Source organism: Acanthaster planci, linkage group LG05 (genome assembly GCF_054643075.1).
Source record: "Acanthaster planci isolate LZ-2023a linkage group LG05, COTS_SCS, whole genome shotgun sequence".
NCBI lineage: Eukaryota > Metazoa > Echinodermata > Asteroidea > Valvatida > Acanthasteridae > Acanthaster > Acanthaster planci.
In genome coordinates this window covers 9,920,084-9,943,283 of record NC_141781.1, presented here as the reverse complement: position 1 = coordinate 9,943,283, position 23,200 = coordinate 9,920,084, and the positions used below count along the sequence as shown (strand labels likewise).

Sequence of the window (23,200 nt, the reverse complement as noted above, 5' to 3'; positions counted from 1 at the left end):
CTAACATTTTCAAAAAGCATACTACTCACCCTTTCACCTTTCTTGTACATCTTTTGCATTTTCGTTGATGGGGAGAGCGGACTCAAAATCAGTGTTGCCGAATGGGATCCAATCAGGAAATACATACATAGATAAAATTCTTACAAATAACCCATCGTCATGAATTTTTAAAAACAAAAACAAAACACAAAAAATGTGAAAGCCAGAACAGTGTCTCATTTGCTGTTTCGGTACATAAGCAAAAACAGAACCACCTACATTGGAATATTGTAAAATAGCCATGCATGCGGTGTGCAAATGCAATCTAACTCATGTTTTTTTTCTAAAGATTTCCCCCAACGCGTTACCTCGCTCAGATTTCCCACTTTGAGCGTTTAAGGTCAGGTACCAAAGTCTGCATACGGCGTTGTGGATCTCCACAAACCAAAGCCCCCGTCAGTAGGAGATAACAACCCAATCTTATAACTGTTGGAAAGCTGACCAGTGGTCCCAACACGAACCATTTGTCCCGACCACTTCAAATCTGTTCCAGCACAGTGCAGCAGGGAAACTTTAACCTGGTCTGAATTATATCCAGACAGCCGTTGTATTCATATACCGTTTCCCATTCCGATGCATGGGTTCCACCGGGACTCGGCCACGTGAAAGATTGTGTGTGACATGTTACAAGTTGACGGGGCACAGAAAGTTCACTTCCTCTAACCAGCGGGTGCCTTGCTTGCACCTCGAATGGAAGTGGCACAGCGGAGGAGGGGCTCTTTTGCGTTGTCAATGGTTGGCAGGTTTAAAGGCCAACTTTATATAGCTGAAATGATTGCATGATAGACGGGTTACCAGTCAATGTCAAGCGAAACATAATGGTGAGTCACTGGTTCACGGCTCATTGTCTGCTTCGTAGCTTTAATAAATATGCTCACGATAGGCCACTTGAGCAAGTGTAGTGTATACGAGACATGTACTGAAAGTCAAATCCTCGACGGCTGCTGCTGGGCAGTGGCAGTCGATTAAGCGCAGGTCCGAATCTCGCTTTGACCAAGTGGATTGGATTGTCGGTCCCAGCTTTACCTGTATTGGGTTTTCTCCTAAAAATTTCTATGTAAGGTGTTTCTTCCCACGATACCCGTCCCATCACGAGCGTTTAGCGCGAGTGCCCCCATTTTCTTTTGGAGGCATATTGGGTGAAGTGTTGTCCCTAAATTATTGCATTTATTGAAACAATAATAAGCAGAATGGGAAAGGCTAGCGAGCAGTGGTTAGGAGGAAAGTTGGACTTATCATTCACAACTAGGGCCAGAACATATCCATTGGAAATTAGAGTACATTCCCATCAGTTGTTATTGTTGAAAGCAAAGAGAATGTATGGAAAGTTACCACAGCAGGATCTTAAAACATCGCTCCAAGGAACGAGGTTGCTGCTGTTGTTTTAAATATCTCTACATATCCGCAACAAGTGACCCAGGATGCCTTCTCGGGGGGGGGGTTCTGGCATATGGACTGGATTTGCTGGTACCTTCCTGCCCAGGTGGATTTGGCGGCACACATACCCCCAATTGCTCTTCCTTTCAGCTATGCAGAGGTTCCTGTACACGCAGCTGGTCTGTGGGGTTAACAGTTAGGCCCTAAGGTTGCTTCTCCAAGGAGGCATGACCCCTCCGGTCCTGATGTATACCATTTCGTTTGCATACGGTGCAGTATTCAGTGCAGAAGTCAGTGTTTACCGATTCTTAAACCCCTTCATATCAAGGCTGCATCGCTGTGGGAAGTGGAATATGAATTAAACATAACTCTGTAAACCAAAAGCGAAAAAACTGTTTTCCGTTGGACCACCGGAATAAACTTACCAAAATTATCTTTCCATGTTGGCACATCTACCAGGAAAACGTTACAGCAAAGTTAGTTTTATAAACAGAAAATTCGTGAAAGCTTATGATGAAGAATCCATTTAGTCTTGCTCAGCGGAATTAGAAAAACGAATGACCAAATGTTGATAGATGGCACTCATTCTCTTGTTTGTTGCATTGTGCAAACACGGGAATCCTTGGTCGTGGACTCCCCAAAATGTAAACTAAATAGCAGTGCAAAGTTGACGGTAGCAGTTATTTACGTCAACTGAGATTTTGGGCTTGCGTTATTAACATAAGGCTAACCTAAGCTCCAGTTGAGACACTATCCCTGTTGTTGTCCAGGTGACGTTGCAGGGAATCTGGGCCAAAAGATTGAACCTGGCCCCAGCACTGCTTATAAAACAGGTCAATATATTCTTGCTCTTGACCATTCCTTGACATCGAGTGATGTGCTGCGTGCATCCTTCCGATGAGTTGTTGATGAAGGCACCGTTTGACAGGCAGATCATCAGGGACGGCCATGCTTAGCCACTACCTTAGGCTACGCCTGGGCCTAATCTTCGGTGCACTGGTCAGTTCTGCTTTCTTGATTGCTTTGTTCCGAGTGCAGAATGAAGACCATGTGTTTCAGGCTGATTTGATTGGCGTTGGCTGGAAACGTGCGAGATGAAGCTGTTGTGTACGATCCAGAAGTGTTTTTCGGGGTCAAGTCTTCACAAACGCTGGTTCCGGAACAGAGAATATATGTGCCGCTCTTGACGTCTTTTATTTTCTGGCCTCATGCATGCTATTTCTCGACTGACGACTTGTCTCCGACACCAGGACCTCCTCGAAAGAAAATCGTGATGTGAAGAAACTTGCAGTGAGACCCTTCCCCGAATGAGACATCTGACAGTAACGGGACCACACGAACAGACACAAGTTCGCCATATAGTCCCATATGACATTCCATTAACTAGTATAGAGAAGAAACGTCATATTATTGCCACAATTTCCAGCATTCGCTGATTTAATGCTAGGAGAAAGGGAAGTGTATAGAGCCTGTCATTGATGTTGAGGGTACCTGCTGACGTTCAAGAATATAAACAACTAAGGCCTGAAAGTTTATGTCAGGGATCCTTCCGTTGATAAACACAAAGATTCATATCTTTTGTGATGATGTCCGAAGGATTTAAGACTCTTATAAAAAAGATCGAGGATCTTTTTTTATACTTAAAGGGAATTCGGGTTAATGCAGAGATTTATAGGGAATTTCATTTTGTCAGACTAACGGATCTCAAGCGTGTGCTGTTTCAAAAGATAATTAGATGAGACATCAGTGAAAGCTACCAGATGCCACACCAATTATACCTTCGAGCCAAAAGAGAGTCGTTATCCGACCATCTGTGCAGACCCAATCCAACCTACCTCCCTTGAGGTTTTGATCTGCTTCGTTCATTGGAATTAATTAGGGTCATATTACATCTGTCTTTGTGCCACTTTGTATTTTGGATTTCCTTAAATGAGTGATCTTTAAGGAAGGAAGGGGTTTTTCGGATCTATCCGTTCCCACTGGGTAGGATGTCTGGGTTGCCTCCCACTTGTGTAGTGACGCAGGGAAGATCATCAAAAAACCTTATTCACGGGAAACAATTTTTGATTGTGTTGCCAGAATCTTAGTCAGTGTAATATTATTTTAAATGGGGTGGTTCCAGGTTATTTCTAGTTCCATGCCTCACCTTCTTTTTTTAATGTAGCTTAAAAACATTTAGATTCATCAATCACATATTTTTAATTCTTCATCCACATAATTGAGATTAATTTGTAAGGAACTTTGATTTCAGTGCTTTCATTTTCATTCTCAGGTGCTAAAATAAAAAAGTAAACCTCGCTTTCAATGCAATATCATGGCCATTTATCGATCATTATCGATCCCACAGGTTAACTCAAAGGTGAATCCAGGATTTTTGCTTGTGCTAGTTCATGTACCGTAGTTGTCGCCGTTGGTAAAGCCACTGAACAAGACAAAAACACACCCTGTTGTCCAGTTGGTTCTATTGGATTGGTCTATGGCTTTGTGGGTACCATAAATAACCTAAGCTATTACTCCGTCCACTGTTTCACTGGTTCACGCGAATTGCTAAATGCATTTAAATTCATATCAGGAAGGGTGGCTGTTTAGTCTCAGTGAAAGAGCAAAAACAGACAAGCTGGTTCCTGCTGTCAAACTGTGGCCTTTCAAAGGAGGAGATGAAAGTATGTCAAGGTACTCGTCTATTTGCGCGTGCTTTTGTCACTCAGTAAATAGGCCTACTTTATGATATTCCGAGTGCTTGTCAAAGAAGGAACACCTTTGAGTGGACCCAGCTCTTGGATAGGTTCGATTGGTGGTCGACTCGGCACAACCATCATCATTCCGTTGCTCCAGAACGTCTGGCGCTGCGATTAAACGTTTGGTACGCTCCCTCCAGTAAGCCCAATCTGTCAGTTATTACATATGGCAGGGGGGATATACGAGTCTTTTTAACTATCCGATTCAACACTTCAGTTTGGTTTCCCAAAGGGGAAAGATCCGTCCATCCCCTGGGCCTGCCCGTCGGAAGCGCACGTTTGGTGTCTGAAAAAAATTAAGTTCTGAAAATACGTGAAGAGATACGAGAATTTCTGTAATCACAAGATACCGAAGTCATGCAGACTATTTGGTTACCGATACACTTAATATTGCACGTGACACGTATCATACGGATGGGTCTCCTCATTCACTTTTATTTTTAGAATGCAGTGTCACCTAATGCAACAAAAAAGGATTATTGGGCCGGTAATGGCGGAAATCATAAGAACGCGAAGGAAAGCAACCAGCACCGTTGTAACTTCCGCGCTTCATGATGAAACCCTCTGTTCATCCTGCAGTCACTCGTCTGGCTATTCTGTCGAGGGGTTCGTCCGGCCCATTCGGGAATAGGCACGCCGTTGCAGACCACGAGTGGTTTCCGAGTCGGATTTCCGCTTCTAACAGTGTTGGGCACCAGGTGTCTTTGATTGGGAAGCCCAGTGATGAGGCTTATGGTTCAGTGTTATTATTTAAACAAGGTCGTGGTTTGATGAATCGCCTAGCTGTCCGTATATATTGGGTGCCAATTTCACGGTTCACCTCCTCCCAAAAAGGTTAGTCCAGACGAAATAACAAATTTCAACGAAACAGTGTAATCCGGTTTTCTAGTTATTTGGATCCCATGTGGCTTCACATGCACAAAAGGAACCCAAGAGATGAATTTTCTTGCCTCGTAAACACCATGAATGTTACATCCCTAAAACTATCGGCCTGAATTTCAGAAAAAATCTTTTACTTCATGTAACTCTCTATGCACTGATCAGAGAATGGGGCTTATACGTTAGAGTCCACGGAAGAAAAGCAAGGTAATGGTCATCAGTAATGTATATGTATATTCTACAAGGCTCAACCCCTGCTAGGCAGGTAGTTTGACTAGTATCACGGGAGACACATCAGTAATTCTTACAAGTCCCATGACAACATCCCCGTCACGTATGAACAGTAAGATAATAGTTGTATGGGTTGCACCACTGTGAGCCTGGTGAGCATTTTACCTGAAGCACGACGCATGAATTTAGCTTGTCATTTCCAGCCCCCCATGCTCTCCCTGTGCTCCAACCCCTCGAACACCCCTCGAGTGCCTGGGGCGAACAGGTCCCCCGTTTTCCTGGTGATGTAAACTTTGATATGAATCATTTTGCAACACGCGAACCTCTCTCTGCCGTTGACGCATCAATCACCTCACTTGACGCAGTTTGAAGGGAAGAAACCTTTGGCAGATATCCACAGCCAATGTATCACTATAAATAGACAGGGATCAGTTGGGACGTTAATAATAATAATATTGGCATTTCTCTGGTGGATTATGGGGGAGTCTTTACAGTGTCATGCATGGGAGGGTATTTTTCGGTACAGGCATTGCCATGTGACCATATTGTGCCTGGAAATTGGCTGTATAGGAAGTTCAACAGTAAGCTTCAATGAAGTATCAAAGGAACGTGCGCGATATAAACTAATTTCAACGGGGACGCAGCCCGCTGTCCTTGTGTTCTTTGCCGCAGAGAAGGGTCCTCGCTGCCAAAAGGAAAAAAACACCGGTGAAATATGGACCATCTGACATTTCGTGTACAAAATTAGGTGCTGTGGTCACTGGATGCTGTGGTCAACTGTAGCAATCGGTACACTGCTGCACTACATGACTTGTATAATCCTGAAATACAAACTGTCTAAAGCTTCATGACATAATACCGTTCCTTGTAAGCCGAAGATGCTTGTTTAGCGGTTACCTGTCAGCATGAAGCCACAGGGCAGATAGCCCAAAGCTTACTTTAGAAAAAGTAGCTAGGAAATTTGAGCGATACACATGCGGACATCCAGTAACTATTTTCGTTATTGATTGAATTAAACGATTTTTAAAAAGTATCTTAAATTTACAAGTTTAAAATGTGTGTGTATAAAGGAACGCGTCTCCGGGGTATTAATGTGGCCATGTCTGATAGGGGTGCGCGACTGCAGCTATGTAGCACGACGCGAGTTGGTAACTTGTAGTGTAACTTGTGTGTAAATTACCCGGTTTGCTTTCGCCATGGGCGTCGTTAGGATTTTTCTAGCTCGCAAAACTTTTTTCCAGGGGAGGGTGCAAAGCACTCATTAGCAGCAAGCTGATAAACCACAGAGGACGAAAGGGGATCAAATCCAGTGTATTTTCCCCAAAATTTGTGATTTGCACCCCACCTCTTTCGTCTCTCTTTTTCCCCTTATTTTTTCCTTTTTTAAAAAGCAAATTGACGTAGAGTGCAAAAGATCGACACGGAACGCGAACACTATACAATGCAGTACTACCCAAAAGTGTCAGACGCTAACACTGATGCCCTCAAGAATATATCTTTAGGATTTCCTATGTTCTGAACCAGAGCTTTGTGGAATTATTATTGCAGACTTATCATTCCAGGCCCAGGCCGGTTTTCACTTTACATCATTTTGCAATATTAGAGGGTATCTTGTGCTTACATGATTTATTCACCTTAACATTATTCTCATGTATGAAACATGCATCGTTCACCCTTTCGCGAGTTACCTTTACAGGTAGGGCCTATGTCTATACATATACATACATATGTTCACCTTTACCATTTCCCTTTTATATCAGTCTTCCCAACTGCTTTCTGCATACCTTCTTCCTCAAGATTTTATCGTTTTACGGTCATTGTTAGCTTACATTTTGGCTATAAATACTCCTGTCATCACATTATACGTCATATCTCAAAGTGTATTTTTGCCTTTAACCTTTGTTTTAATTTTTATCCTCCGACCTGTCTTCTAAGTTAAGCTATCTTGCCCTGTTGTACACTATTCAAATAAATATACTAAATCCAATGAGAAATATATGTAAATGTAATGCAATAAAATACCAATATACTAAAAAAAATACCACGATATTGTTACTGATTCGCTGATCCATCTGTTGCATTCTGATCCATTTTAATTCCGATGTTGTTATTTTTCGTCGCTTGTTAAAAAATCCCTGTATTCTTCCGCTGCAGTTGGCGGTTTGTCTCAGGAGTGTACCTTCGACGAGGCCGTCAACCCGATGTGTGGCTGGATCGCATCTCGCGGCCGTGATGCAGACTATTACTGGCAGCTTCATGAGGGAAGCACGCCTGCGAAGAACACGGGTCCACCCACGGATCGCTCTGGAGGTGGGTGCTAAGTGGCAACGTCGGTAATGCTTTTGATAAAATTAGCTTCCATTTGAAAAGTACATCATTTATGATATAATGCAGGTTAACCCTGCCGGTGAAATGCTATGATCTATAGGCATAGGCACACTTGAGCATCGTTGATTTTTTTCCCTCGAAGGTCGTGCCCCATACCCGTTCTGATCTTGCTAATATAACAAAGAAATTTAATTTCAGCACTGTGAAAGAATGACTAGGCAAGATTTAGGACATAGTAAGGGAAATTGAAGCAATTCCAGTATTGCATCAATATGCCTTGAGCTTTAAGAACACGAGTTTGATATCAGCTGGTCCAAAAGGGGAAGAGATAATCCCCAAAAGATTACCGAAATCTGAAGGGGCTTTCCTTGACAGCGTTGACTGCTGGTGGCTTGGGCTCTGGGCAAGACTTTGGTGGTACCTGACCCGTCCGTTTGATTGTAATTGTCGCCAAGATCCTGTCGGAATATGGAAATCATCCCTTGTTGATGCTGTGTATTAGGACGTGTGGTGGTGGCCGTCATGGTTTTTGTCACACTGGTCAACAACCGCGCGCAAACACGTTTCATGCATTTTTGAAGATCGTAGAATCGGTTACAGGCCTATTTGTAATGCACGCGAGTATCATGGAAGCTCTCTGTCTCTCGTTGAAAATACATTAATATTAAATCATTATTATAGTTCTCGAACCAGTGTTTAATAATTACTATTTTATATTGGGCTTACATAAATATGTATCTCTCGGAAATTTCTGGTTTCCTCTGTTGAACAGAGAATTACTTTCGTAATGACATTACCTAAACGGGAATTACACAATGTAGTTGTGGATTGCGAGTAGGGGGTCACATGACGGCACTCATTTTGCATGTTATCAACTCGCCTGTTAGGTAATACTTTTTTACCAAATTAATTCGATTAATGCTCTTTTTATCAAATCTTAAACGCACTATGTTTGTAACAAAATATTTGATTTAGGGCTCAGAGATGACCCTTAAAGATAGTTTCTGACATAATATATAGGCCTAGTCAACAAACTTTTCTGCCAGTTGATGTTTCCGCCCATCCCTGAAGAGTTCCGTCCAAAATGTAATTTGCTCCTTGAATGGTTATTTCATTCAAGAAATGGCGGAAGACCAGGCGATAACAGCCATCCTGACCATTTCAGTTTATCACGAGGGGAGGAAGAGATGATAACGAAAACTTCTTCAGTTATCGAAAAGTTGTTTATTTTGCGTTTTGCTTCCTTATGATCATTCAAGTGTCATTCGAGTACCGGTACATTAAAAGTCAAAGTTATTGTGGCTTTAAGTTTTTAACAAAGCTGCAACCACCAGTATTAAAAGCACATTAATGAATTTCTTACCAAAGTGAAGGGGCATATCTGTATATATCATATCATCATCTCATTGGATATTAATATATTCTGTGGGAAAAGTTGAAACTTTGGGCATATGAAGGCTCTTTTCTGCAATGAAATTTGACAGTTTTGTGTCACAAAAAGGTGCCAACAGTGTTGTTTTTGAATCCATCGCCGGTCCCTGCAAGTCCATCACAAAATCGTAAGCAAAGTCACAAACTATTCAACGACTGAGACAAAAGCATTCCTTTGTCACTGTTCATCCTAGAACTATTGATCACTGTGATGAAAGGAGTGGTGAGTGGACTTGTGAAAGGCATAGACTCACTGCAATACTGTGCCAAACCAATACATACCAACTTATCTGTTTACTCGAAGAGTCTTTTTGTGTATGCCCAGCGGGAGGCTGACTGTATACAACACTGGCTTTGATGCCAAAAAATCTCAAAACAGACATGCGTACTTAATGTTCCATTCAAACCAAGATTGAGACGCTTCTTCTTTTGTGCACAGAAATCCTTTATGGAACAGAATGCTACAAAAACCCACAAATTGCCTGTTAGTAAAAGTGTAACTTTGTCTTTGTAAAAATCAACAGCAGGCAAATACATGCTTGCCAGGTCATCGATCGAGACCAAGAAAGGTCTGCAACGCGTGCCCAAGCGGTCCCGGGCTAGGCTGACCAGCCACACGATTAACGTCGGCCCGCAGCGGAAGCTTCTCAGGTTCTATTACTTCATGTTCGGCAAGCAGATTGGCGGATTGACGGTGTTTGTGGCCGTGCGGGGCGACGTCAGACCGCCGTCCCCCGAGTGGAGACGGCGGGGGAACCTGGGGCCGGTGTGGCACATGGGAGAGATACGTCTACCTGTCAACAGTACCATCAAGGTAAGCTCAGGAATGCTTCTCTGAATACTTGCCTGCCAAATGTTGGTCCTTATTATCCAACCGGGAATGAAGCGACGTCTTGTACGTCAGCCTCACATCCTCCATTAAACAGACAAAACGACAAACAAAAAGGAGTTTGAACTCTCAAGGGCCTGTTTAGCCTTTTCACAGACTGAGACAGATCACACTGCCTTCCGCGAGATCCCAGCTAGCCCATGGCCAAGTAAATTTCTGAAGTTTCATTTCAGTGACAGGGTTTAGTTATTAGGTCAATTATCTACAGTTTGTGCTCTCCTATTACGCGTTGGCCCATGCGTATACTGAACATATCAGTGGGAAAATAAACATTATTGGCCTATCTGTCTTTGAAAATGGACATATTGCGAGACCGTTATGTCCAATTTTCACATAATTACCCGTAGAAGGTAGCAAAATATGGAGGAGTTGAGCTATGCGATCACACTATTAACACTGCGTGTAACAATCCTAACTTGCTCAATTCTTCAACTGTTGGAGGATTGAGAACTATTTCGGATAACTACGTAAGTTAACCATGTTTTGTTGTTCTGTGCATGCCCTGTGCAATGTTCCATCGTTGCCATTTTGCCGACAGGTCCTATAGCACAACAAATGGCTAACTTTTAACTTCCAAAAACAAAAACACCAGGACAATAAGGGAAAGCCCCAAAAGTTCTTGTTATTGAACCAGGACTTTCCACATAACGTTCCTATACGACTAGAGTCGCTTTTGTAGGGATCGGGACAGCAAAAGACTCTTGGGATTACGATTGAGTTTACCAGGCTGGAGGAATTCAAGAAACCCTTGCAGCGCTGTTTCTAGGTACCCAATCACTGTGTAGCGGACGATGTAATAACGGGGATCTGATCTCAGCACACGGCGAGGATGGGAGTTTTGGGCGAAGCTTCACCTGACAGTTTCTAGGCTCGCGCTAGACTCGCCTTAACTTTTATGTACATGCACTATCAATTAGACGGGTAGAATTGTGCATCACGTGATTAGTTTAATATGGCAGAAAGGTAAACATTTTAACATTTTCCTCCCCCGTTTGTATTGTGTAGAGTATCACGCACGACTGTTGCCTTTGAGCTTTTTTCCTCATGACTTCTCCCTCTCCCTCAAAAATCTTTTGAAAGTCAGGAAAACGCCTAAAGAAACCAGCACTTTGTCTTCTTAACTGTACAAAAAAATCTGGCATTCTGCTTTCGGGTATATTAAATGTTAGACAAATTGGGACTCTTGGTGGCAGCATAGCTGCTTTATATTGTTCCCGAGGTGAACTGGATAAAATGCGAGGAATCTGTGAAAATTACGTGAGATGGTGTGTATAAGTTGTACACCGAACATAGGGCTTGCAGGTTCCTACGCAATTGGAGAGACGATTTCTCACAAAGCATCCGATTGCGCCAGATGCCTTACGTTGTTAGCAAAGCTGACGGGACTTGTCCTCAACCAATATCCTCACCCCCAAAACTGGGTCAGGGAAAATTAGGGCTTTAGAGGGTCAAAAGACTATTCCATCCTGGCACCACTCCTCCAGAAACGATTGTAGGAGACATTTTGTTTTCACACCCTGGGGTCCATTCACCCAACCAAGTACTTTGCATGAAGTTTCTTCAAAGCCGTCACCGGTCTCAAATGAGAAGACTTTTCAGTTCAAGGAGCTCGTTCTTTACACTGTCTGATTTCAAAGATCCAGATTCTCTATCAACAGACCAGTCACTTTGTATCTTCAGTGATCAAAAATTCTTACATGTTTTAATTTACTAGTTGAAGAAAGATAAATGCGAGGAAAGGAAGCGACCAAAAATGAAAGGAGCTTTGTCTGAGAACGTGACGAGGGACACATTTCAAAAAGTACTGTCTTTTGTTTCGCAAAAAAAAAAGTCCACCGAGTCTGTGAAACTTGTATAACAATATACGTGCCTCCGTACAACAACCATCTTTTGTATACGTCCTGTCCAGTTTTTGTTTTGCCCACAATGGAAACTGTCACACTTCAACACACGTATTTCTTTGCTCATGTCTTCCGTTTCCAAGTTTTGTTATAACCCATAGCTATACATGAAGTCGCATTGCTGTCATGGACTCTCGTTTTCGGTCATCTTTTACCCTGTATAGCCCCGCAAATTTACATGTAGCTTTCTCTCCTGGGCAGACTTTCTGTGCTTTCCTGTTTGCGATTTCCTGTACGCAATACATGCCCAGACAATTTCGATTGGATCCTTCCGGACTAAGCGATCTAGTCTTGAACATCAATACATGCTGGATTTTTCATGTGCCATCCAAGTGAGACAAAAATCACCTTTTGGATGGAAATTCGTTGAAAAAGAACTATGCACGTCAGCTTGCAAATTCACAATATGAGTCAATATGAGACCGTGTTTGCGGTACAGGAACGCTTGAAAAAATTAAAAAACAGTCTTTTTGATTTATTCAATTTATCAGTGTTTAGGCAAATCAAGATCTAACAGACATCCCTTCTTGGTTCTTAATGTGTCCAAAATTAAAGGGTTACCCATTAATTCTTAAGTATAAGCACTATAATTCTTATAATGTGCTCTGAGGTACTCGGAATGCTATCAGTTTGACCTTCCGCCGTCGGATTTCTGACCGGCATAAAAATGTATGTAAATATAACGTGGTTTTCTTGCCGTTGATTTTTTTGGTGAATAATTAAACCTATAAGTATGCTTTCCTCACCCAGAAAAAGTGTGAGAGATGACCCAATAATTGTGTATAACACATTTCCCACACGTTCTTCAGAACGTTTCTAATTTAGCAGTCAGAACAGCAGAATTAAACGGAAGTAATATTGAACTGTGACCGAGTTCTTAATAAAGTCCTCGAGGCTGTTTTGCATTGACAGTTGATCACTGCGAGGGAGAATGGTAACTTTGTTTCAAAACCAGGCTGTATATATCCGGCTGAGAGGAAGTTCACTGGATCAGCCCGTGACGCGGAAAAAAAACGAGGCCACCATGCAGTATGCCTTGCTTTTTCTCTGGTCACCTTCGACCTCACTGAACTTTTCCATTAGCAGCAGCGGGCCACCGTTTCTCATGATTAAAATTTTGGACTAGGCCTACTTACAGATTTCCTCTTGCCAGGGAGAGGTCGCTTTGCAATTTCTGTCAGACAGAGTCGGTCCTGATGGCTGGAGGGGTGGAGTTGATGAAGGATTTTGGAGAATTAAGTGAAAAGAATTCTGTCATGGGAATTTTGCACTCCAACTTGTCTGAGGACTTTAAAGTGCATGGCTGGCTTGGGATTGGAATTCTTAAAAACGCCATACCAAGTGATCCCACGGAACGTGGACATTTGGTTCCGATTGGTTCGTTTTTGGGGATGGGTTTTTATTAATGTCCGTCAAGCGAAAGTTAGAATGCTGTTGAAAACTATGTTAACGCTGATGGTAATGGTAACATTATGTATGCATATATTGAACACAGTTCTGGTGACTTTTTAGAGGATGCAGTTCCTGTTATTTCAATGCTGCAAATTTCTTTTTTTCTTGGGGGGGGGAACAAGGCCCCATCGAAAAAAATTATTAGTTTAGCAAACTATTCCATTCAATTTCTACAATATTGGATGTCTGCCTTTCTGTTTTTAATAATTGCTTGCTTGTGGAAAACAATTTTAAGTTGTTTAAGACCCATTCCACAGAACAGTGGGACTGACCTCTCCCTTTACGGAGTGACGCCGTTGGAAACACCGCGCATTAGGGATTTCACGGATGACTGCGCACCCATGGCAGTGGCCATGGGGGGGGGTAGATGCGCTATCAGGGGCGTGGCGTTTCAGGATGGAGGGTGTCATGCCTGACTGAGGTCATAAGACGGGAAATCTTAGACTTACCTTATCTCAGTGTGTGTTGAAGAACAGAGCCCTCAAAAAGTTTTTGGTTTTTTGTGTCAGTGTTGAAGCGAGTTGGTTCTTTTGGAGACCGAAAATCGACGTTCTAATGAACGAAAAGGAATGTTGGAATAAGTGACTAAAATATCTGAAAAGTAAAACAAAACAAAACAAAACAAAACAAAAAAACCACAGAAATCTCGAAGGTTTTGAAATTCCGAGACATTAATCTTTCAATTTGTTTTTTTAGCCCCAGTTTTACCTGTGGACTTCAAATCGTGCCTGTAAATTTGATTACCCGCGGCTCATGCGTCTGAAATTTTTCTAAAGGTTGAATTGGTTTTAAAACTTTACATTGGTATTAATGTAATCTCCAAAAAGAACATTTTTCCATTTGTTTTAACAGTGACGACGACCTGGACACAATCTAATTTCCCTTCGTTCCCGATGCGTATGATGAAGCCGCCAATTTTAGCCTTTTGGTCCTTTTGTCTTTTTAGGTTGTCTTTGAAGCTGGGGTGGGCAAGGGGATCATCGGAGATATCGCCATTGACGATATTACGATACATGGTAAGAATTGATTTCCTCCATTAATTAATATTTCAAATATAAAACTCACAGAATGCTTGAATGTTAGTCTTCCAAACTGCCGTGCAGGTTGCAGGAACTCACAGGGCGATAAGAGAGTATCGTTGACCGAAAAACGGGGGCAATTTGTCACACCGCTTGATTGGAAGGTAATTATGACTTCCTAAATTCATAGCTCAACATTACCTTCTGGGGACGAAGTAACCCAGCGTTTTAAAAGCAGTGCACCCACTCTCCGAGTCAGTTTCCCTCCCTCACGGGGACATTGTGTCTGGTCGGGTTCTCAGACACGTTGCAGGTGTGCAACGTACCGGCACTGTCACAGATTAACACACCTCGGAAGGGTCGTTGACTGATGCCTTGTTCGGAGAGGGGTGGGAGCGAATATTTTACAGCTGTTCCGGAGTTTCTCCTCCGCTAGAGGGTTTCAAGGAGGTATTAATGAGGAAATCTATCCTCCTTTTTTTCTGGATAGAAATGGTCATACTATCGTTAGTGTTCCCAGAATTCAAGGTTGGTTGTCAAAAATCTGCTCAGAGGGGGAACCTTCAATTTAAGCCTTGATGGTCTTTGCCTGTTGTTCATTGCTCGACGGATTGAAAAAAAACGGCTTTACAAGCGAGGGCAGATGGTCCTTCTTTACACGAAATTGTTATCTCACGACTTGCATTGTTCCTGCTTCGGGGTAAAACATTAGTCATGAGGCCCCTCCATGAACTCTGCTATCTGCATGGAGAGAAACTTACCGCGCAAGTTGAAGACGAATCGGGGAGGACCCCCGAGAAATTTGCAGGGAGTCGTCCAAGGTGGATTTATTTATGGAGCGAGTGTCCTCGTCTTCGTTGAATTAACCTGCAAAGCTATTTAGTAGCCCCCCACAACCATCAATAATTGTATGGTTCCGTGTAAAAAAATCGAAATTTCACTGTTACAAAATGTCACGCTGTTGAAGATAAAATGTCGACATCCTTCGATATAAACGTACAAAGAGAAGACATTCCTTTAATCCCCAGAATCTAGTACATAAGAATTCCTGTAGACCAACAGTGCCTAGAGAAATCGGTGTCTGGGTATACAGTAATTTTGACCGCGCCCGATTAAATATGAAATAGTGGGCAGACGTGTGCAAAGCTCTGTGAAGCCATGTCGGGATGAGCGATATAAACATCGGAAATTTCGGATGATAACGCATGGACGGTCACTGAAATGATTACTTCATGAAGAACAGTTGTGGTTTTGTTCGCTGTTTTATCAAAACTAAGGTTGTTCTTTTAATAAATCGGAGTTTTGAACACTTCCAGGCGTCTGTATCCGTCGTATGAAAAGAGTCTGGACTGGAAATACTCTTGTGACGACTGAAGCCACCGGCAGCCATTTTACAGTGGCGAATACTAAGGTAGTCGCAGGCTTTCGAGCCTTTGTAACTATTGTTACAACGAACGATTTGGACAACAATGGGCAGCGTGCCTTTGTATGACCTTTGTATTCAGCGCGGCCATGGCCGCTGGCGGCTTCATGGACCTATGTTGGCTGGTCTAGTGTTTTTACATGACGCCCTTGACTAAAGGAGTGTGAAAATAATTATAGTCTTTGATCTACGAATGTGTGCAGAAAAGAGACCGTGTACGGAGATGTTGCAAAAGCAAGCTAACTATCCACTAACAATAGACCATCCGTAAACCAGTTATTCAGAGTAATGTATCTTAAATGGCAATTTAAGCGAGTTAATCAACTTTTGAATATGCCAGTCACTACAGTGTTTATTTCTTTATAGCTCTTGTCGTGAAGCAGTGCATCGGATTCGTTGTTTCCTTTGTTGTCAATTACTACCCTTGAGATAAAAATGTGATGCAAGATCGTTTCCTTCCGTCACGCATGACGCTGAAAAGTTACAACCACTTCATAGATGTCACACCTCATTATCCCTCTACATCCATAACAAGGACCCTTGGCAGCAATGGGATATCAAGCGCCTACATGGTGGGACTCTTGGATGCAAATGACGAAACTGCTCAGCAGGGAGGAAACCTCTTTCAGGAGGAGAAATTGCATCTCCTCCAAGCTGAGCCAAGATTACACCTCGGGGCAACAAACCCGTTACTCTCGGCTGCTATACCGAGAAACGTCCCTTGCCTAGTTGGAGACCATGTCGGGCTCAATGGTCCGGAACCGTCGTTAACGAGATTAAGGTTCAACGGGATGCGCCGGTAATCTGGTTAATGGGAGTAGTTTAGAAATGTACAAAGGGCACGAACAAGATTGTTTGCCCCTGGCAGTTCGGCTTCATTGAACTTTGCATCGGTTGTTGACAATCACGTCAGACTGACAGGTTGTCAACCCAGAAAATGCATCATAATTAGCACAAGAACTACACGACGTGTGAGTTTTTGTTTACCTGAAGCAAGATATTTGAACTCCATTTTGTTGTGAAAATTTCTAATTATCAAAAAGGAGATTACCTGAAGCAAAACCTCAAAAACCCTTACCGCATTCATGCAAAGACGAGCATTTTCCCAATAAGCACCCGACATCTTAGGTAATTAAGAGGTAAGAACCTCCAATAAAGTTTTAAGACCAAATTTGATAAATTCTACAAGTCGATATACCGACAAGCTATTTTAGTATATTCGTTGCATTTGTTCATGTTACTATCGTTCGTCGTTGCCGTAAAGCAGACAACAGAATTTAGTAAACTTAGTAAAGAAAATGGACTAGCCCAGCGAACAAACATTGTGGTGAACTTCCATGGGATCAAATCATTGTAACCCTGTCCATTCTGTTTCTTTACCAGACCTTGCAGCAGACTGTACATTCGAGGCCTCTAATAGCTTGACCCCCGTCGAGCCAGCGTGTCGCTTTGAAGAGGCGAGCGAGGACCACTTCGACTGGCAGGAGAACACGGGCAAGACGCCCACGAGACGGACCGGGCCAGCCATTGACCACACCTTTGAGCAGTCGAGGGGTGAGCCCCATATCAATTTCCTTTTGAGAAGAAGGTTAAGAAATTTGTATGACAAGACAGAGCTATGGCGAATTATGACACCTGCCAAATCACGACTTACGATTCAGGCTGGACGGTGTTATAGGTGGATGTATTAGAGGTGTTATGAGGTAGTACTTTACCAAAGTTGTTATAGGTATGTTATGATAAGGTAAGGTGGGTGCTAAGTAAAGGTACTATATGTAAAGATTTTAGATGTGGTATTACAAGGTAAGACAGGTACCTAGGCAAAAGTGAGGTCTCTGCCAAATGGAGGCGGTGACCTTATGAAGGTAGTCGTCAAAACGAGATTTGCTTTCTTAACCAAAGAAACTGTACCACGAGCACTGCGTGAATTTTGACACTTAAGTAAATCCAGAGGTCAGACTAAGTCAGTGTCCCGTCTAAGGGAAATTCCGAAGGTAGTCGAGGAAAATAAAAGAAGTTCAAAACAGTTCCTTGATTTGGAGGAAGGCGGGAAGGGAGTTACGAGGTGGCTCCATTTAAGAAAGGCCAAAGTGGAGACCTGTGCTAACCATGTGGAAACAATCAAATTATAAAAGAGTAGAACGCATTAAATCATGTGCTCACTGTTACAAATGAGGAAATTCGCAATTACCATTTGTGTCAAGATGAGTTCGCACTATCATGGACGTCGCGAGGGGAGGGTGAGGACCCCCCGGAATGTTCACCCCATGGAGAGAAATGGTTTGCCTTCTCTCAAAACACATATGGTCATCAAAAGTGTTTCAGTTGTTAAACCGGCATTGAAATTGACCTTGTGGGTGCACGTTTTGAGGGGAAATTGTTGTCCCGGGTTTAGGTATCCAACGGGGTATTCCACCGGCAACAAAACAATGGGCATGCTTCCTTCTGTACACACAGCCACCAAGCGCCTGAGTACAGATTTAGCAGTCTGAGGTAGAGGTTTCATTGATCTATAATGATTTACAAGAACGTTTGTCACTTGTGAAAGTACAGACCGTCGGGTCATTGCTATCTCTACTGAAGGTTTTAAAACTTCCTTTGAATGATCTGTGTTTCTAAAACAGTTTTTGTTACCCTGTCACCTTATATTCTGTTGAACCCTAAAAGGATATTTTCTCCGATATCATTGCAACATGTGTTATTGCTCCTAGTCTCCAGGAGTTTTTAAGTTCAATCTCTCGTGGTGCTTTTCACACAGTTGACATGCCGGATACCTGTCTTGCGCAAAATGTCTGATTTTCAAACGCAGGTCGGCAAAAAGATCAACTCCAGGCCTGAGACAGGTGCCATCAATGTAAAGATGATCTTACCTGGGATGGCCTATCGACCTTTTTAGATGACTCCCGCTCTAAACCATGATTAGAAGTTAGGCTACTTTTCCGATCATGTGGTGCAGTGCAAGAGTCAATGAACGGTCGAGCATTGTTAACAGACCTCAACGTCTGAGTCACTAGTTGATCCCTTTTGCGAGAACACCTATTTCAGTTCCCGTAAAGAACCTGCTTTTCGTCTGACACCAAAGAACCCCTGTCCTCTCCATGGGCCCTGTTGCGTGTTTATTTCAGCAAGAACCTAGGGCACGCCTAGAGGCAGATATGGGGTTAGGGTATTGCCCAGGCTTGCGGATAAGCAGCATTTTATATCCTCCCAAATTGCCCATATTTCCTTATTGTAGGGTGCGGTTTTGTTAAAGTATTCCCACGACCACACTGTGTACCCTGCCTGTGTCTGCGTTCATAGAACTATAGTTCATGTAGTAAGCGTGTGACCGAATCTTGCAGAGCCTTCTTTTTCATTTCTCAGGAGTGACTGATACTTTAGGCAATATAAGCTAAAAGGATTTTGACAGGGGTCCTTGATTAAACTCACATCGAGTGTAAAGGAACAGAGGAAGCAGATTTGTGTGTTTGGTTGGATTCGCCGGCCCTGAGCGTCATGACTCCCTGCCTTAAAATGAGTTTGTCACAAATGCTGAGTTTTCCCTCGAGTTTAACTGCAGAGACCTTGTCCATAGTGGCCATGCCGTAATATTCGATTTGTGATTTTTTATTGCCCAGTAAGTTTTCTCTCGCGTCCAAACTACATCATCGTTACTTGTTGAGGAAACTATATTTACTGCAAAACGGATGTGTGTAACCACGAGGGACAAAATGGCTGCTTCATTGATAAGCTTCCGCAGCGTGCACCATGACTTGGGGTTCGACTTCCCCTTCTCTGCTGCCGTGACATTCAGGATACCCACTGCGCAGGCACCACCCCGTGAAGAAAAAGAAAAGATAAAGTTCCTCCACTTCACAGCATTTTTTCCCCCAGCACCGATGCCAGGCAGTCTCCCCTGACGGGCGTCATTTGCCATCGCTGTCCCGACCTTTGGAGACTGAAAGTCAGGCTGGAGGACGTCAGTCTGATTGAAACAATCTGAAATTAATCGATCGATCAAAATTGCACTGTCAAATTAATCCGTCAACTCCGAAGGGACACACTCGAAGCGACGGCTGGTTCATTGCACCACCATGATGTGAATGCCATATCCTTATGTGTTATGCGGCCGCAGGGTTTCTTTATTTTGCCCAACCATTACTCAACCAACCGCCATAAACACTTGACTTTGTTTGGCTAATGAGATTTTAACTTACGTACTCAAAGCGCACTCTAAAACTCCCGGGTCAGATTGAACTAGAGTTGGGTCCCATTCGGCGTGACCCTTTTCTGGGTCAAACTATGAACCCCTTTCGGGTCACATTTGACCCTTTATGGGTCATATTTGACCCTTTATGATATGTGACCCTTTCTGGGTCAAACTATGAACCCGTTTCGGGTCACATTTGACCCTTTATGGGTCATATTTGACCCTTTATGATATGTGACCCTTTCTGGGTCACTCGGACCCAGGAGTTTTTAGAGTGCGCGCCATAGTGTTTTAATGTGTATTATCACTCAACTTTGACCCATTGAGTTATATATTTGTTGACTTAAAAGTTCCATACTCTGTCGCTGGAAACCAACTTTTAGGCAGTATTTCTGAATATGGCTTGCAAGACACCATCTTACACTAAGATCCGATCTTTTCACCGAAAATCGTTTCCTATTGCGGTATCGTAATCTGCGGTAATGTCTGGGATGTGATGAACGGAGAGGATTCCTTCAGTCCATGCGTGAGCTCTACTTCAAACAAAACAATTTATGCGCTTTATTGCACTGTCAAACTTTGATAAAATTACACCGAACACGGATTTCCAAAGAAAACGGCTGTTTGCCTTAATGAGCACGGTGATAAATTCTGGACAAGTTCTTGAAATCTTCATTTCAAACAAGGCAATTACAGGAAAATGCTCAGTGTTTCATGTCATTGGATGTATCCTAGTAGCATCGTGCCACCAACTTGTAGTTCGGACCCCTTGTGACCAGTAGCTCGTGGGAGCTGAAATTTGCTGGTCCGATTCACGAAAACTGCACGCACACATGCAGGAAAGCCTCCATTCTTTCATATCCTTTCGGAAGAAGAAATCACGCGCGTCAAAACTGGCTGCCATCCAAGGGATGTATTGGGAGAAATGGAGGAACTTGTCCCTCACGTTAATCAAGTACTCGCGGGACTCTTCAGGAAAAGTGTCGAGCATCGCAACGGAAGAACGTTATCATCGTACAGCATCCGTCATGGGTACTTTTTGATATGACGAATGAGCAACACCCTCCGGCGTCATTGCGAAGTATCAAACATAGGGATGAAATCTCATTCTTTTGTTTTGCTGTATTTGATGGAATTTTCTAGGAAGAGGCACGGTGATATTTTCCCAACTCTTATGTAAGACGTTGCTTCAAAGACTAAGCGTATTTTATCTGATTTGCATAATGTTAAACGTTTGTTGCTTCAAGATACGTACACTCTGTGGCAAGTGGAATCATGATAGGGAATGTGTAGGGAATACGAGACCACCAGACTGAAGCTAGTCTGCCTGTAAGCAGTGTTGTTATAGCGCCATATCTGTTGTTTCTACCGTCATTCCTACACTGATCTAACGTAGTTTCGACACTTCTAGCCCAGACTTCTCCATGAAAATTCTGTAAAGGTCCGATTTTGACATGCTTTGATTTTCCTCTGATATAAATACTGAGTTTTCAAGGGACGTTGCGGTATGAAGATTTAATGAAGAAGTGGGCTCTAAAAGTACTTTGTGTAATATGTTTATGAAGTGGTTTAACTGCCACAGAACTCTGTTGGCCATTGTGTGTACTAAAGGGTGTTACAGTGCCCTTTATGAAAGTCATCAGATGACAATAGGTGTAGGTAATATGGGACACCAATATGGCGGATGCTGTTGTGTGTGGTTACTATCATGCACTGCAGTAGTAGTTGATTTTTGGTCTGCTGCTGCGTTTTGCATCTATTTGGAAAGGAATACATATTTAAGTGTTGCTCGGGTGTCCAACTGATAAGTGTATCAATTTGAAATAACAGTGTCCTTTTTTCCAAAACTCTTTGGAAAAAATGTGAATTTTATCCGTCAGGTATTACCTACATTTGTAGGTAATTAGAGACCTTTGATAATGACGTCATTAATCCTCATTACCTCGTTAAACAAACAGTTTGGGTCATTGTTATGTAAATACCTAGATAAAGACAAGGAGCTACTGAAGAGATTGCACAAGCAAACAAAGTGTTTGTCTATATTCATGTTTATGTAAATTATGCAAATGAGCTAAAGGGTCTCGTATTGCCTACACTTGTCCTAGGTCGAGTTGGCCATCTGTGATACGAGCTGCGTTATTAGACAATATTAAATGTATGTTGCTTTTGGATAGGCACATACAGGTACATCGAGGCCACCGGGCCAAACCAAGGGGAAAAGGCTCACCTCCTGAGTCCACGCTACACCAAGATGCAGGGCGACTGTGACGTGTCATTCTGGTATCACATGTACGGCGAACACGTGGGCCACCTGAAGGTGAGAGCGAGATAGGATTTGACCATTAGCAATTAAGCCTATAGGCGCCACCAAGTGACAGACCGCGAGGGCAGAAAGCGTCGTTAAATCGTTCGTTTTTATATGAAATTTTATCTCTCCAAAACGCAGGTCCATATCATGGAACGTCCGGGCCATCTAGGGGAGCCCTATTTTACACAAGCGGGCGACCATGGCAACGTCTGGATCGAGGGATATTTCAACATCACGAACATTGTTGGGAGCTACCGGGTAAGGGTGCATTTTGGCTCAGTCATCGGAGACTCTTCTAAAATGAAAATATACTGTCGAAATCTGAAGTTTGATGAAACCTTTAGAAAGAAGAGAAATCGCTTTCAGTATAAAGCCGATAAATAAATATTCTAAAAAGAAAAAGTGTCCTTTGAAAGATTGACCAAATATGTAGGTGCTTTGAGATTGCTCCAAGGTTATGTACACGTGGACCTATTAAATTAGAGGAGGGGTACATAACACATGTTCTAGCAGTAAAAGTAACCCCGATGTTGCGGTTTATTAGTCTGAAAATGTTAGTGCAATGTTTTTGAAAGGAAGGTACACACCACCGCACACTACCACGTCTTGAGCGTATTAGAAATGTTGACGGGTAAAGAGCTGAAGTGCTAATTCGCATTTGTCAATTACAGGACTAAATCTCTGCCCACATTATCGCTGTTTATATTAAATCGGCACGCTGAATGGGTGACCCTGATGGGACAGCGTGCATATGCAAATGACTTGTTCAATTTTTAATTTTGTTTACATTTTTTCTCCCCCCCCCAAGGTTGTCTTTGAGGGGATCCGCGGGGAAGGTGCCTCAGGAGACATCGCTATCGATGATTTCAAGCTCCTGGGCCCGCACTGCATCACAGCTGAGTCACTGCGAGAACGTAAGGTTCAGAATCGGCTCTGAGGCGGCCTGTCCCAGTTACTATATAGGCTTGAAGATATCGATGATCTGTCCTGTTTTTA

The 23,200-nt window shown here is 42.8% G+C and overlaps 1 protein-coding gene across 3 annotated transcripts in view; it reads left to right on the top strand.

Annotated features, from left to right (window-relative positions):
- LOC110987126 (uncharacterized) overlaps positions 1-23,200 on the top strand; it is a 56,910-nt gene that overhangs the window by 13,165 nt on the left and 20,545 nt on the right. For 2 of the 3 annotated variants that reach the window (XM_087137116.1, XM_022249582.2), the window contains exons 2-8: positions 7,419-7,574; positions 9,548-9,837; positions 14,212-14,281; positions 17,091-17,261; positions 22,071-22,213; positions 22,343-22,462; positions 23,013-23,118. In XM_087137116.1, coding sequence (XP_086993242.1) covers positions 7,419-7,574; positions 9,548-9,837; positions 14,212-14,281; positions 17,091-17,261; positions 22,071-22,213; positions 22,343-22,462; positions 23,013-23,118 — 1,056 coding nt within the window. The remainder of the gene's footprint in view (positions 1-7,418; positions 7,575-9,547; positions 9,838-14,211; positions 14,282-17,090; positions 17,262-22,070; positions 22,214-22,342; positions 22,463-23,012; positions 23,119-23,200) is intronic. The other variant, XM_087137115.1, reaches the window with a different exon arrangement.